At 31.9% G+C, this 16,797-nt stretch overlaps 1 protein-coding gene across 1 annotated transcript; it reads left to right on the top strand.

Moving 5' to 3' along the window:
* Positions 1 to 1,986: 1,986 nt before the first annotated feature.
* LOC146951029 (protein FAR1-RELATED SEQUENCE 4-like) lies at positions 1,987 to 6,676 on the top strand. The gene is made up of 4 exons (XM_085746992.1): positions 1,987 to 2,179; positions 2,298 to 4,342; positions 4,426 to 4,476; positions 6,264 to 6,676. Exons 2-4 carry the CDS (start codon positions 2,306 to 2,308, stop codon positions 6,402 to 6,404), a joined length of 2,229 nt encoding a protein of 742 aa, XP_085603118.1. The 5' UTR covers positions 1,987 to 2,179; positions 2,298 to 2,305; the 3' UTR covers positions 6,405 to 6,676.
* Positions 6,677 to 16,797: the final 10,121 nt, after the last annotated feature.

The raw sequence follows: 16,797 nt of genomic DNA, 5'->3' as shown, positions 1-16,797 counted from the left end.
CAATTTTGTTTATAAATGTGACCGGAGGGAGTATATAAATTGACTTTACACTTATTTTAAAATGTATGGAGTATGCAAAAAGTTGATATAAATTATGTAAAATATTGCAGGAGTTGGCAAAGATGGTCAAATTCGTCACTTTTTTCATAGGCCTTCCAAAGCATACACAACAGGAACAAGGAAAAGAAGAGAGGTTCACACTGATGAAGAAGGAATTGAAACAAGATGGCGCAAAACAGGAAAAACTAGAGCTATTTTTTCCAATGGTGTTGTGAAGGGATTTAAGAAGATACTGGTACTTTACACCAAATATTGCAAAGAAGGAAAGCCACAGAAGACTAATTGGGTGATGCATCAAAGACTAATTGGTATTAATGAAGAAGAAAGAGATGGAGAATTTGTTGCTTCAAAGATCTTCTACCAGACACAGCCTAGACAACATGGTAATTCCATTAATAATGTAAGAGATTCGTATGAAAAAATAATGAACAAAGGAAGTGGCCATGGTAATTGGTAATAACAGTACAAAACCCAACAGTTTGGTAATTCCAACAGTTTGAAAAATGTGCCTTCGGTATGTACACACCGGAGGTGCAAAATGAGAAAAATTAAAATGAACTACCGGTGTTTAGCTACCGGACGTCTTATAAAGGTTATTTTTGTATTTTTAGGTGGCCTAAAGAGATATTGGGGGGTCTAAAAAGCAATCCTCATGAGATTATAGTTCAAGGCCCAATCTACTTTCCTTTGAAGAGCTCCAATCAAAAGAATCCTGCTCTTTACCCAAATGATTTCGCTCATTCCCAAAGTAAAAGACCAGATTACCCCTACGCAACTTAACATGCGCTACGTGAGTTAAGTCACGCTAAGTGCAGTTTTTAGTTCAAAACTCAGCATGCAAGCCCAAAACACCATTTTTTCTTTCCCTCCACCTTCAAAAACCCAAAAAGTGAGAATTTTTGGGTCATAATCTCAACTCCAAATCATTGCAAATCGTCAGGAAGCAAGTTTCTACGCTCATCAAGCATCAAAGAACAGGTAATGTATCACCAAAACTCATCCTATTTTCCTGGTTTTTCTGCCTGTCACGTCATTTTTGTCAGTAGGTGCTAGGGCTGAGCGTGAGTTAACTCACGCTAGTTGTGAGGTGTGCGCAAGTTAACTTGCGTAGGAAGATAACACTAGCGCAAGTTAACTCACGCTAGTGTGTTGCCCAGTCTGTTGCCCAGATTTTGAAATTTTGTGCCACTTTTTTTTACTTGCTTTGCTTGCCGCACAAGTCATTTATTTATTTTTTTCTTTGTATTTTTTTTATTGAGTAGACATTGAGTGGCATGGTGGAACATGTGGCAGAGGATGGCGTTGAGCCCAAACCGAGCAAAAACAAAGCTTCCGGCGTAGGCAAACCACCCAATGATGTGAAGTTTAAAGTGAAAATTCCTTTTCAAGTTGTAAAATTTGGATCGTTTATGTGTGATTATGTGATTGTGAGAAAAACGATGTTTTTAATTAATTTTGATCAATTATGTCGTATTATCCGATAAACTTCTTAAACTGGCGTAATTTGGTTAAGTTATGAATGTGGCGTGATTACAGGTCTTTCTAGACTTTTCAAAAGTCTGTTCTGTTACTGCATGCATGCATGCAGTTTCTGTTTCTGCTATGAACGTGAGTTAACTCACGCCAGTGCAAATGGCAACGTGAGTTAACTCACGCACTCCATTACACTAACATATGTTAACATGCGTTATTTTTTTTTTACTTATAACACCAGCGTATGTTAACATGCGCAGTGCTTTTCAACAAATAACACTAACGCATGTTAACCTACGTAGCGCATGTTAATATGCGTTAATATTTGTACTAGCGTAACTTAATATGCGTAGGGGCAGTTCGGTCTTTTACTTTGGAAATGAGCAATACTGTTTGGGTAAAGAGGAGGGCTCCAATCAAAAAATACACATTCATTCTCTACACACACAAAACATACACATTTTAACAAAAAAAAAAAAACATTCTACAAAAAAAACCACCAACCTTAACAGCTCCAAAAAATGCAGCCCCTGCCACTTTCTCCTTGTAGTGTCTCAAACAACTTGATGTCTCACCACTGATCTTCTCAACTCCCCGGAAAACATCACCGGAGTTTGTTCTCCGGCCGCCACAAACAACCGTCCAGGTATTTACTTTTTTCAAATTTTATTCCAACGTGATTTGAATTATCCCATCTAAAAAAAATCATTTTTTTAGCTCTAGTTTAATTGAATTTTTCAATAAGTCATTATTCCTCCATTTAGGTGCAATTATGGATTCTTCTATTATTATGGCTAACACAATTCAAGACCCTAATAATGAAATGGAATTTGAATCACATGAAGCTGCATATTCATTTTACAAAGAGTATGCAAAATCAGCAGGGTTTGGTACTGCTAAGTTAAGTAGTCGCCGATCTAGGGCATCGAAAGAATTCATCGATGCGAAATTTTCATGTATTAGATATGGTAATAAACAACAATCGGATGACGCGATTAATCCGCGTCCTTCCCCGAAAATCGGTTGTAAAGCAAGTATGCATGTGAAGAGAAAACAGGATGGTAAATGGTATGTTTATAGTTTTGTTAAGGAGCATAATCACGAGCTTTTACCTGCTCAAGCTCATTTTTTTCGGAGTCATAGGAATAATGATACGTTGAGTAATGATGTTCGGATGAGACGGAGGAAGAATTCGACTGCAGGTGGTGGTAAGTTGTTTAGCGCGTATCAGAATATTGATTGTTTGGAGAATTTGATGAATCGTCAACAAGATAAAGGGCGGAGTTTGGTTTTAGAACCGGGGAATGCTCAATTGCTTCTTGAATTGTTTATGCATATGCAGGAAGAGAATCCGAAATTCTTTTATGCCATTGATTTGAATGAAGAGCATCGGCTTAGAAATGTGTTCTGGGTTGATTCTAAAGGTTTGGAGGATTTTGGTTATTTTTCTGATGTTGTTTCTTTTGACACAACGTATTTCACAAGCAAGTATAAGATACCGTTGGTGCTTTTTGTTGGAGTTAACCATCATGTTCAACCAACATTGCTTGGATGTGCATTGATAGCTGATGAGACTGTATTTACTTTTGTGTGGCTACTGCAAACATGGTTTGTAGCAATGGGGGAACGTGCTCCGCAGGTGATTCTAACTGACCAAAATGATGCTATTAAAGCTGCTGTCGCTGCTGTTTTTCCCGGAACACGTCATTGTTTTTGTTTGTGGCATGTTTTGGAAAAGATACCGAAACAGCTTGAGTTCTTAAGTACATGGCATGATAGCTTTATGGAAAAGTTCAACAAATGTATATATCAATCATGGACAGAGGAGCAATTTGAAAAGAGATGGTGGAAGCTGGTTGATAGGTTTAAACTTAGAGATGTTAAGTGGGTTCAAACCTTGTATGATGATCGTGCATGTTGGGTGCCAACGTTTATGAAGGATATTTCTTTGGCTGGCTTGTCTACCGGCTCGCGCTTTGAAAGTTTAAATTCTATATTTGACAGATATATCCAAGTTGATACTTCATTAAGACAATTTATAGATCAGTACCAATTGATTCTTGAAGATAGAGATGAAGAGGAAGCCAAAGCAAATTTTGATGCATGGCATGAAACACCTGAATTAAAGTCACCTTCCCCTTTCGAAAAACAACTGCTGTTAGTTTATACTCATGAAATCTATCAAAAGTTTCAGTTCGAGGTTTTGGGTGCTTCTGCTTGCCATCTAAAGAAAGAAAATGATGGCGTGATTACTACTTATGATGTGAAAGACTTCGAAAATAATCAGAACTACATGGTAGAATGGAACACATCAAACTCGGATATATCCTGTTCCTGTCACTTGTTTGAATATAAAGGTTACCTATGTAGACATGCAATTGTTGTTCTACAAATGTCTGGTGTTTTTAGCATCCCGCCAAAGTATATATTGAAAAGATGGACAAACGTCGCTTTAAGTAGGTATCCTATTGGTGAAAACTTGGAAGAGGTTCAATCCAAGGTCCGGAGATTAAATGATTTATGTAGACGAGCCATAATATTGGGTGAAGAAGGTTCTTTATCCCAAGAAAGTTACTACATGGCTTTAGGTTCCTTAAGCGAGGCTCTAAAGCAATGTACAAATTTGAACAACTCTGTTGAGAATGCAGCCTTAGCTACCCATATTGGTTGCAATGTTGAAGAAGAGTATCAATCTATTATACCATCTAACGATAAGGTCTCCGATCCGAAAATGAATACGAGTAAGAAGGCTGCAAGGACTGGTGTAGCTGGTAGGAGTCCAGGAGGTGTTGAAGGAAGTAAGGGAAAGGTTGGTTACTTTTGTGATTAATGATTGACCTCCTTGTACTATTTTAAAATTGTCTCTGACTTGGCATTCTTTATGTCATATAGGTGCCTCAGCTTGGAGCAGTAAGTGGTAGTAACCATGGCTTTCAACAAATGGTATGTTTATGCCCTGACTTTTTCTATTGCGTTCAAATTTACAATTATTAAGTTCTGATAATTTATCCTCTTAGTTTTGTCTAAATGCAACTAACCTCCCCTTTCATTACATTCTGTCGGATTTCTGTTAGAAGATAAAAAATTCTTTAATCTTTGAAACCTTTTCGTTTTCCCTTACTGGTTTAGATTTTGGAGAAATTAAAACACTTAGATATTTGGAGGACTTATAATGCTTAATATGTTGACTGGTTCATTTAGTTTGGAAGACATTTTTGTAGTTTTGAATTCATCAAAATTACTACTCCAGTTTTGGAGTAGTTTTTAAGTTTATTTTGTCCAATTTTCATTGGTTTATTTGTCTCAAAGTTAATTGGTTTATATTATATAGCAGCTGTCATATGCTAAAATACTATCTTTGAAAACAGTTTTTTGGTTTCAAAATGGTTGCTATCACGTAGAAATTGATGCTGTTGTCATGTGAATTTGGAGAAAAACATGTTCGAGCGTTAATTCGTAGTCATGTTGTCAAGTGTAAAAAAAGTTTGGAAGGGGGTCACTAAATGGGGGAGTCAAGCTTGGTGAATATTGTTGGGAGCATGTGATTTTACTGTGATGTTTTGTCATATTTTTTTTTGAGGTTATTGTCATTATATTTTTTTGTATTTCAACGGAGAAACAAACGGTGTTAACGAAGAAGGGAGGTACTCATTTATGTATTTGATGAGAACTTAGGAGTTGGTGCATATTTTAAAACTAAAAGGGGTGTTTGTGTCATTTAAAGAGACCTCATAGGATGTCAATGTAATTTCCTCTTCATCAACTTAAAAATGCTCGTATATTGAGATTGAACAGGAAACCATAAACAATTTAAAATGAAACAAAAGCAAAACCAAGGAAACAAGGATGTAGGAATGCAGTAGTGGCGTATTGCACATAATTCACATGCATATTGAACCTGTCCACAATGCCGCTTTGAAATAACCATTAAAACCAGAGAGTAGATTAGAAAATACATTGTCTAAAAGTACTTATGGGCGGAGTGTTCCCCTCAAGACGTGCGATTCTTCTCCAACAAAAATGCTTTATTTCTAAGCTAGATTTACACATAATATTTGTTGTGCCAAAACCACTCTTAAGTGCAAGGGCACTCCATTTGCAGTAGTAATGACGGACAGAAGTCCGATGTATTGCACTCAAACGATTAAATAGTAATTACTAAATTAATCAAGCTTCTATATTATTTAGACCATTGAAGTTATTGTTTAAATCTTTGGAATCAGAGCAACAAAGAACAAATCAATTAGTAAGCAGGTCTGAATCAAGTTGTGGAAATACTAAGGTGTTTCGTTTCACCTTTGCCAATTATAACAGTACATTCTAATTAATCTACGATTTATGTTCCCTAATGATGTCAACCATCACGTTACACGACATTTTATTGTGAACATTGTTGTTGTTGAAGTTGGTTATTTTGCTTTGCTCATATGTTATGTTCTTGGGGAGTTTCAATACCCGACTTCTCAACTTGCCACCAATGACAAATATCTGTTAAGGTGAGACTTTGGGCTTAGAAGGGAAAATAAAGAATAGCAGGCTAGTTTAGTTTCTCGACCCAATATATAGTAGTTTAGGCTAGACATTAATTTTTGGCAAACAATCAATATCTGTATTCTTGAATCTTGACGAGATCATTTTCTGAATCTGTTCTCGAGGTTTGACAGCTTGAGTGCCTTTGTGGTATGGACGTGTGGTTCCAAATTTTTAATATCTCTGTGTGTTTGTGACAGGAGCATACTGATATAAGGTCACACAATGTCATGCCAGTGCAGTTTCACAGCATGGTGCCGGCGGCTATGTTCCATAATGATTCGTCCCCCTTTCACAGTGCAGCCTCAACTCATTTGCATGACAATCAACTTCCTCCTTAACTGAAAAGACACCGTGTATTGAACTGTACATAAGAGACAACTTCTGAAAGGCACAATATATATTTAGACTTGATAGTATCTACATTTCACCTAGGCTAGATGAACATTTTAATTTGATTGTTGTGCTACCTTAAGAACCATACTATTGCAAGGATAGGTTTTGTCATCCCGGTAATTATCTTGTGTTGATTTTGTTTATGATCAGTTGGATGATCAAAGTGAAATCTAATATAGTAAATTGCTAGTCATTAGATATGTAGCTAGCCATACAAGTCTTTAGTCTTATAACTAACTGAAATGTAACTAGCTAAACATTTTCTCACTTATGCAATACTCCTAGTTTCTAATTAAATCATCACTTTCTTAATCAAACCACGTGAAATTAACGATTTGATGGTGTTGAGTTCGCAATTTTGAAGTAGTTATATGATTTATTTACTTCATAAAATAGTCTTTGAAGAGTGGCATCATATGTGATTGCCCTCCCTTTCTTCCGTTTAGCTGTATAAGTAATTTTCAATTTTAATGTTACTGTATGAGATTATAACATAATGTGTCAGAATGTATAAAGTAGTTGACACTTAACACTACACAATAATAGAAGTTACCATCCTTCAAAAAAACTAATAGAAGTTACTTGATCATTTTGATTCTGCAAAACTATTATTTCCCTATGTGTTCATTGTGTATGAGTTCATCTATAGCTAAAGTTCCAACCTTGATAAAAAAAAATCATTTTAATTAATTTGAAATAATATCCTCAATGCAGGGTCATGTAATCATAGTTCAAGTAACAGTAAAAAAAATTACAACTCAAGTAGTAAAAAAAGGTTGCAAGGAACATTTGATATGTTGGAAAACAAATCTTAAACTAGTAGTTTTTAACTTTTGAACATTTAATTCGCGTGTTTAGTCGGTGGACTAAAAAAAAAAAAAAAGATCTCAGTATAGGAAGGAATGCAGTGAAAAAATATAAGGACAAAAAAAAAAAAAACTAACCACTAACGAATTCCTAGATTCGAATACAGACACTTGCTACATATATAGCAACACTTCTAAATTTCATAAACTTATTCAACACATCATTTTTTGACTATCACTCTCTCTTCATATTATACCACCAACATATTATACACCAAACATTTTGCCATTATATTCTTAAAAAAAAAATATTTTCCCATTATAAACAACGAAACAAAAATAAATCATAAAATGGTGTGAGTGTGTGTTTTAGGCCTTTTGGCAGATATTTGGAAAACCTTTTTTTTATTTTGTTGAAAAGTTTGGAATACCTTTTCCAGAAGCCAAATAAACAATTCCTGAATGATGTTTGTTGAACTCTCAGAAAATCTGCAAAACAATTATTTTACTTTGGAAGACTTAAAGGATTTCTCTCCTGCATTTAAGCAAATATTGACTAAGAAAACTTTTAATTTATACAGGACCCAACTAAATTTCGTGCACATTTAGTAGCTCCTTTCCTCCATAGTCAAATATAAATAAAAAATGTCATATTAGGCAGACTTAAACATAAGCAATTTCTAAATAATTTCATTATATTTAATATTTTCACTAAAAAAAACACCATTAAGTTAATTTTTTATTTATAAACCAAATTCTCATAAACATTTTAATAAACAGAAAACGTAGGTTGGAGAATGAAGAATACAATCTCTTATTGACAAAGAGTACAATCTTTTAATGAGTGCACATACGATTATGTTCGTCTATAGTATCTATTCTTATTACACCTCATGCTTGTTGGGATGCTCACTAAACTAATTATTTATCGTAAATGAAAATTAAACTATGACTATGCACAAAACATTGCGTGACTAAAGTTTTTGTTCATGTAATTTGATCATTGGAAAGGAAATAAAACGCGTAAAACCCTTGTATAATGGCATATTTGCCGTGCTTAATTAAGCATAATCCCGTGTTTGGCGCCTTATACTTATGGATATAATTTTTCTTTCTTTCTGATATTCAAAATAAGGTCTCGTAAGTCTAACTACTCCATATGAGGAATGAAATTTAGCCAACAATATACCAATGAATATGAAGTTGAGTATTTTTCACAAGAAAAATCAAATTTTGATCTCTAAATCCTAACTAAAAAGTTGTCATTATCTATTTTCTCACGGTGTCTCAATCAACAATCATTGATTACCACATGTAAACAAAGACCCTGTGAAAAACAATACTAAAAAGTAACATTAGCCGACTATTTTCCTTAGACTTAATTGCAGGTGGTTATTTATTTATTTATTTTTCATTTTACAAAATTTGTTTTTTTGTTTTTGAGGGAATTTTACAAAATTTGTCTAAAATATGATATAACATGTTTTAAATAAAGTTTTCAAACAATTTTTTTACGATTTTATTGATGTTGATATTTTCTCATCTTCAAATAATATACCACGCATTTAAAACTTATCACATCACTATTTTTAGTCAAAAATATGACGGAGGACTAAAACTGTCAAATTTTAAAATAGGAGGATTGATTTCACAAAAAGATAAAAATAAAAGGACCAAAACTGCAAATAACCTTTTTTCTTAATAGTATTCGTCAACGATATAATAGAGCAATATACTAAGAGGTTAAGAGCATCTCCAATATTAAATTTGTAAGAAACTCAAACTTTGTTTCACAATCATTCTTAAGTGGTTTTTACAATGTAAATCACACTTATACAACTCAATCATGTTTTATTCCAATTATACACAAATTAAACAACATTTATGAAACCCACACCAATAATGATTTTTTTTATTTGCAATTTTTAATTTGAGAAAATATCAAAATTTTAATTTGACAATATAGTGGCTTATTTAATCTACTCGAACCATTTCTTTACTACCCACACTACCACATTATAGTTCGTCCGATGAAGAGAAAAATAAGGAATGATTCTTCATGAAACTCGCTTGGATACAAATGCTCTAAGGGTTGTTGGGGTGGTTGCAATCAAGAAATCAGTAAAATTTTGTTGATATCTATTTAGTAAGGCCGTAAAAAATATGATTTTATGCTAATTGGAAGGTATATATATGTGATATTAATTAAATCATATAATTAAAATAATATAATTAAATTTGACAATTACTTCTCTGTTCTAAAATATCTATCTTTTTTATCATGTGCACTACTCACATAAGTTTGACTATATTTTTCTATTAATATATAAAACCAAATAATACCATATAAGACATTGTTCTTGTAAAAAAAAAACATACAAGACATTGTTAGATTTGTCTTCATAAATATTTTTAAAATATCAACTTTTTATAATTTTTATTAATATTTTTACTAATAAGCAATTACAAATATTAAATGTCCAAATTTTACTTTGATAAATGTGAAACATTCAACCAAGTTAGGTTAGCCATTTTAGAACATATGAAGTAATTAATCTCAAATACTTTTTGTTAATTTTTAGGAGCATTTTAGGACAATTTTTATAAGGGAGCTTCTATGAAGAAGTCAGGAAAATGACTTCTTCGGTGAAGTCGTTTGAATGGGCCAATTAGATTTTAAGTGATGACACATCATATGTAAGGGCAAATTCTAATATGGACCACTTGCCCCATATGTTCCACCATGGACAAGTTTATTTGATGATCTTAATGGTTAGATTTACTTAGTCTCTATGTTATTGTGGTACACCATCTACACATAATTTTTCTTCCAGTACCAATTATCTCTCCTCTTTATTTCCCTTTCTTTATTTATCCATATTCTCTCTCTTCCAGATTTTTATTAAATTAACATCTTCATCTTTCCTTCATCTTCTTCATCATATCTTCATCAACTTATTCATAATCTTCATGAGAAAAAAAAACCCAAAAAATTAAAAATTACATGATAAAAAAAAACTTTTAAGGTCTCCAATTCATCGCAACTGTTAATAGTCAAGGTCTCCAATGACAATTTTGATGCAATCGACATTACAAACACTGATTTTATCATTGGAAGAGACGTCAATATCATCACTTTAATATTCCATAGGTTAGGATAATAGAAACTCGATTCCTGTAATGTAATCCAAAAAGAAAGAAAAAAAATTAAATGAAACCAAACGATCTCTTATTGTTCATAAACATGAAGGGAAATCAAGCATTTAACTTTTCTTATATATATATATATATATATATATATATATATATATATATATATATATAACAGGAGAATGCTAAAACACTACCATTAAATACATTTCGAATTGAGTTTTCGGTTATAAAATGAGTTAAAAAGTAAGGTTTTTATTTTTCGGGTCGCATGGGTTCAACCAGGTCGTAACGACCCGTCTGGAGGTAGAATATGAAATAATAGAAAAAAAAATTAAAAAATTGGCCAATAAAAAAAGTAAAAAATTGGCCAAACACGGAAATCAAACCCGTGACCTCAACAATCACAAAATCAGGCAAAACCAACACAACATCAAATATATTCACAAAATTTCAGCATTATTATTCTACTAAACTACTATGAAAATTTTAAAAAGTAATAAATTATTAGTTTAATTATCATTAATTTTACACGAAATTTCAGCATTATACTGCTATGCAAATAATTATTATTAATTTATTACTACTTGTTTTGCAAAAAGCCAGTGAATTCAATATTAATTTACCAGCAAAAAGACGGGCACTCACGTGCCCGTCTTTCCGCTATTTTAATTGCGCTAACGTTTAAAAATTATGAACGGTGTTTTTCATATGAAATTTTAGTTTTAATTAAAACTTAAAAAAATATAAATATTTGTCGCTTTTAAGTTATAAAAAGTCAAACTAACCATGATTATCTATTTCAACGACATCGACAATAATACAATATAACAAAGAACAGTTGAAATAGATATAGATTAGTACTTTTTTTTTGCAAAAAGCCAATGAATTCATTAATAATTTTTTTTAAAAGAATTTTTAATTTAATGAAATTATAATTAGGTATCTACTACAATATTAAATAAAATAAATGTCAGCATAATATTTAACGCAGTTTTCAAAATTTTATAACATCGGTTTAAAAAAAAAAATTCATCCATAGATTTAAACATTTAAAAACACAACGGACACAAAGCAAATAGTTAACTATGTTTTGCATACAAAATAATAATATTTATAATGAGTGCGGTGTAAATTAATTTTCAAAATTTTATCATATCAATTATTATCTAAAATATATATATATATCGACTTTCTCATATCAGCACATAAAAATTTGCATCGCGGATATAACCAAATAAACATGTAACGGGCGCGGTGCAAATATTTAACGGATTTTTTCATATAAAAGAAAAAAGGGGTATTTAATTAAAATTAATTGTCTACATGTGACCTAGTCAACATGAAAGGACAATGGACCCAACCGACTAACGCTATCAAATAAAATCAATAGAACCGTTGAAATAGACCTTATTGAAATAAGAACGAAGTAGGAACTATAGTAAGAGCGAAATAGTTTTCTAATTTAAATGTGTTCAAAAATTAAATGCATAATTTTTTTAATTAAATGTGTAGCAATATTTTTTAAAGCACACATTTTTTTTAACATCAAGTGTACACAATAAAACATATTATTTTTTTAATATATATATAGACACACACACTTGCAAAAAAAAAATAGAATCGTAGCATAAGGCCATATTTACAGTTGTTTTTTCTTAACCAAAAATTGAAATCAATCTCTATGAAATAAAATATCATCAAAGTCTTAATCAATCATCATTAATCCCTAAAAATTAATTTTTATGGAGGACTACGAAAATTAAAATTAATAAGTCATTTTGTATATAAAACGAAGCAGAAACTTGAATTTTGGAAATCAGAATATTCAATGTAAGTCGATCTGACGAACTATTAGAAATCTAGTCAACATGGAAGGACATTGCTCCGACGAACAAAACAGACCCAACCGACTAACGGTATCAGATATAATCAATCAGACCGTTGAACATGTCCTTATTGGAATAAGAACGAAGCACGAAAATATTATTATTATTTTTTTTTTTGCTGTGGCCGGGGTTCGAACCCCTGATCTTGCATATTTTATGCATTGTCCTTACCAACTGAGTTAAGCTCACGAGGACGATTATTTTAGTATGTTGTTTGATTAATAAAGCTAATTTAAATATATTAGGTGAACCAACATTGTAGATGATCGATCGCAGACCTTATTAATTTTTTAATTTCAACCCTTTGATCTTTTTTTTTTTGAAAAAGTGAAAACTAAATTATGGAGGTCTATTGTATCTAACGGTGCATCACCAACATCCATTTTTATTAACATTTCTTCATCATTTTCTTCATACATTCATCAAACACACCAGAAAATAAAAAAAACAAAAAACCCATAAACGGAAATGCTAGTTTTTTTAAGAAGAAACGAAAATCCTAGTTTTTTTAAGGGCGTTTTAATGGTAGTTATTACTTATTAGTACGTTTTTAATGTTCAACATTTTCCCATAAATAAGATGAACATGTTCATCATCTTCATCTTCTTCCTTTAAATCTTCATCTTCTTCATTTGGATCTTCATCATCTTCCTTGAATAAAAAAATTTTGCAGCTTGAATGAATTGATATTTGATACGGCCCAGTTAAATAATCAACATAACGAAAAAAAGTAGCACGGCAGCAGGAAATCAAATTCAATGGGACGAGTGCAGTAATAAGGAAATAAGGGAATGGAAACATTAAGTGCAGAAACCAATTCAATGGGTTTGGAATTCAATTGATGAAAAAATAATTGAAATTAGAAACGTGAATGAGCAATGGCATCGTGAATGAGCAATATCAATGGCAACGTGAATGAGCAATGGCATCGTGAATGAGCAATATCAACTATCAATTTATTGAAGTTGTTGTTCCTAATTTTTTTTTTGAAAGGAAGTTGTTCCTAATTTAATTATTTAGAAGTTGAGTTTTGATTTTTGTGTTTAGAAGAAGATTTGAGGTGAACATAACAAAAATTCGTGATATTTGGACATATATTTGTGCAGAAATTTTTTTGATTCAAGGAAATGATGAAGATCTGAATGAAGAAGATGAAGATTTAAAGGAAGAAGATGAAGATGATGAACATGTTCATCTTATTTCTGGATTTTTTTTATTTTTAATAAAAATATATTTTAAAAAATAAAATTATGTATTTTTTAAAAAAAATGAAAAAAATGATTTATATGTGCTTTTATGAGAGGTAAAGGACTTAAATGGAAAAAAAAAAAGATAAAGAACCAAAGTGTTACAAATAAATAAGACAAAGGACCCCTAATGTAATTTTACCTTATTTTTAATAATGAAATATTTTTTATAAAAAGGATTAGCCAATGTGGCTTTTATAAAAAGGTTTATTTAAATATTTTTTGAAATAGAAGGAAGAAAAAGTCAAAAAGGAGAAAGGGAATAAATATAGTGTGAAGGACAACACAATAACACTAGTGAGGTGCTTAATCTGATGGTTCAAAAAAGCTAGTCTACGGTGGAACATATTGAGCAGGTACCCAATACATACCATGCAACAATCAGCACACATGACATGTGGCACATTATTATTGGATGTAAAGTAACTTCACCGAAAAAGTCAATTAAAGAACTTCAGCATAGAATTTTCCTTTTTATAAACCAGTCATTGCGGCAGTGAGAAATTACTTAGAGAAGAAAAGAGAATCCAGGACCGATGACCAACCATCTTGGGGAGATAATTCCGCACATGAGAACACATGCTTGTTGAAAATCATCTCACACTAAAAAAATGGTGGGATCGTGTGTTTTTGTCGACGAAAAGTATTACTGATACGTTTTTTTTTTAATACTCCCGTTAACATTTACCGTCTTATTGAGTGAAATTCATGTATGTTTCACGTAAAGTTGACTTATAATGAGCACAGTTGATCTGATCGATGGTAGGATCGACATTAGTTTTGCCTAATAAGATAATAAATGTTAGGGAGAGTGTTAGAAGGAATGTGTTATAAACATTTTTCTTTGTTACCTAGTCAAATTAAACTAAAACTGGATGCTTTGTCTTGTGTATCTTCACTAATCCTTTGTTTAATTGTAATCTTAAAATAAGTTTGTTTGACACCACCTTACCTAACTGTCAGGTCCTGTGCTGAATCTCAGTTGAAACAAACAAAAAATTTCAATGGTTGGATAGTTCCCATGACGAAGCACGGAATCTTGCAGATAAGGTTTTTTCTGGAACATTACTGTCCATTACTGGATTGTTGGATTCTTTCTCTTGAATGCAAGAGTAACAAATGAAAATTATTGAATATTCCCGATGAGTGTTTTTGTTTGATACTCCTACTTGATTCTTCTGTTCCCTAAGATAAGTTAAATTTTTTTAATACTGTAGATTAAGAAAAAATAAATAAATAATTTTATAGAGGATGGAGTACCATTGCCATTTTTTGATAAAATTAACCATTGCATTTATTCATTAAGAAAAATCGCTTGTATTGTTTTCTTTCTATCATTTTTCTAATAGTTACTCTTTTATTGAATGGAACTTACGTGGATCTCACTATTTTACGTGAGATTCATTATCAAAGTTTGAGACATATACATGGTTCATCAAATAGGAGAGTATCAATTGCACTCATCATTTTACTTAGTTTTGGGGTGGTGACGGGGCTTCTATGAGTCGATTTGGCAGATTCTTACTTTCTTAAGATTGATGTGCTCATTGGTTCAATATGAGAACAACCACAACCACAAACTCGGACACAAAAATGAAAGTTTCCAAATTCGAACGTTAGACACCAATCACCACAAAAAATATCCAGCCTAACAGTTGACTTTGTTGGTTGATCAACAAAACCTTACTGGTAGTATTTGCATAACTATTAAACTCTACATATAATTACATTTTGATTAATATCATACTTATTCTCTTAAAAAAATTCTGCCATATCTCTAATGTGTTACTCCCTCCGATCCTATTTATAAGAAAAAGTTGGGCCAACAAAAGTTGATGTATCTGGACTGAATTTTTTACAAGATACATCAACTTTTGTTGATCCAACTTTCTTTTATAAATAGGACCGGAGGGAGTAATCTCTTCTGTAATAAATTAATTTCATACCTCTCATAAATGGAGTATTAATCTCACTCACCATTTGAACTATTTTGTTTTCATTTTTCATACTAAAAACCCCTCTCTTCTTTTTCCATTCAATGATAAGATTGATAACACTTAATAAGTCTGAAAAATTGAAACAATTCTCCATTAAAGATATAATTGACAAAAGTTGTAAATTATCTGATAATTTAAAATAAATTGCTTATATTATTTTTTACTGGATTAAAACTCATACTTATGGTCAAAAGTTTTACGATATTACACTATTAAAATATATAAAAAATAGAATAGAATAAGTGACCAATATAAATATTTTACACTAAGGAGACTAGGAGAGTCAAGTTCAAATTTGAGGTGGAGCAAGTATCAACGTCTCCATCTTCACTTCTGGTTTTGAATTTACGAAAAACACAAATATGAATCTAGTTAAAGTGCATTTTCTTAGTTAATGTCAGGACAAATTCGAGTAGTGGATATCTACGAGTATGGTCTCCATTCCAAGCCATGTCTATTTATAGATTTGAGGTAATAGTACATCTATCACAACCCACATGTCATGCATGATTCACACAGGTATCATCATCATCATCATCATACAAATACATAGTACTACTAGCTAGTGGGTTGTACTTCTATGGTGTGACCACACTAGTATAAATCCTGCACTTTAGTTCACAGATTCAGGTTCTGACACCGCAAAATAATTGCTATCTCACGGGCCACCATGGGATATTTAGGTTTAAATTGAAGTCTATTTATTATGGAATTTAACTTCTTTCCTTGGAAGTGCAGAATGAGGTAGAGAGACAAATATTTAGGTGTAGATGGAGCATGACAGGGTCCTAATTCCGTTTATTTGCACAAGTACCCTCCCAAATTCGTTAACTTTCATTTTGGTTCTTAAATTGTCCATCCTTTATTACCTGATATGAGTATCAATTATCAAAGGCTATATAGTAAATTTGTATATTAGGGATTTCTATTTAAAAGGTGATATTGTAGCACTCATGAAGTGTTTGGTTGGGTATTCATTGTCCAATTATGCAATATCACGTTGTATATTTGTTTTAATTTATCTAAAAATAAAACCAAATTTTAAATAAATTTTCCATTTTCAAACAAGTCTAGCTATTGTAATTGAAAAGCCTATACGTGCCATGATTGGGAAAAATACACAAACAACAGGATAGCGAAAGAAACGGGTAGCACTTTGGTGCCATTAATGGCACCGTACCATTAAATCTGGGCCATTAATGGCACCAAGATAGATGTGTTCTGTGGCCCAGATACAATGATAATGTGT

The sequence above is a fragment of the Medicago sativa genome, chromosome 2 (genome assembly GCF_051527215.1).
Source record: "Medicago sativa cultivar Bolivia chromosome 2, Bolivia_mono, whole genome shotgun sequence".
Lineage (NCBI taxonomy): Eukaryota > Viridiplantae > Streptophyta > Magnoliopsida > Fabales > Fabaceae > Medicago > Medicago sativa.
The sequence above is the reverse complement of the archived record's forward strand: the minus strand, read 5'-3'. Positions and strand labels throughout refer to the sequence as shown.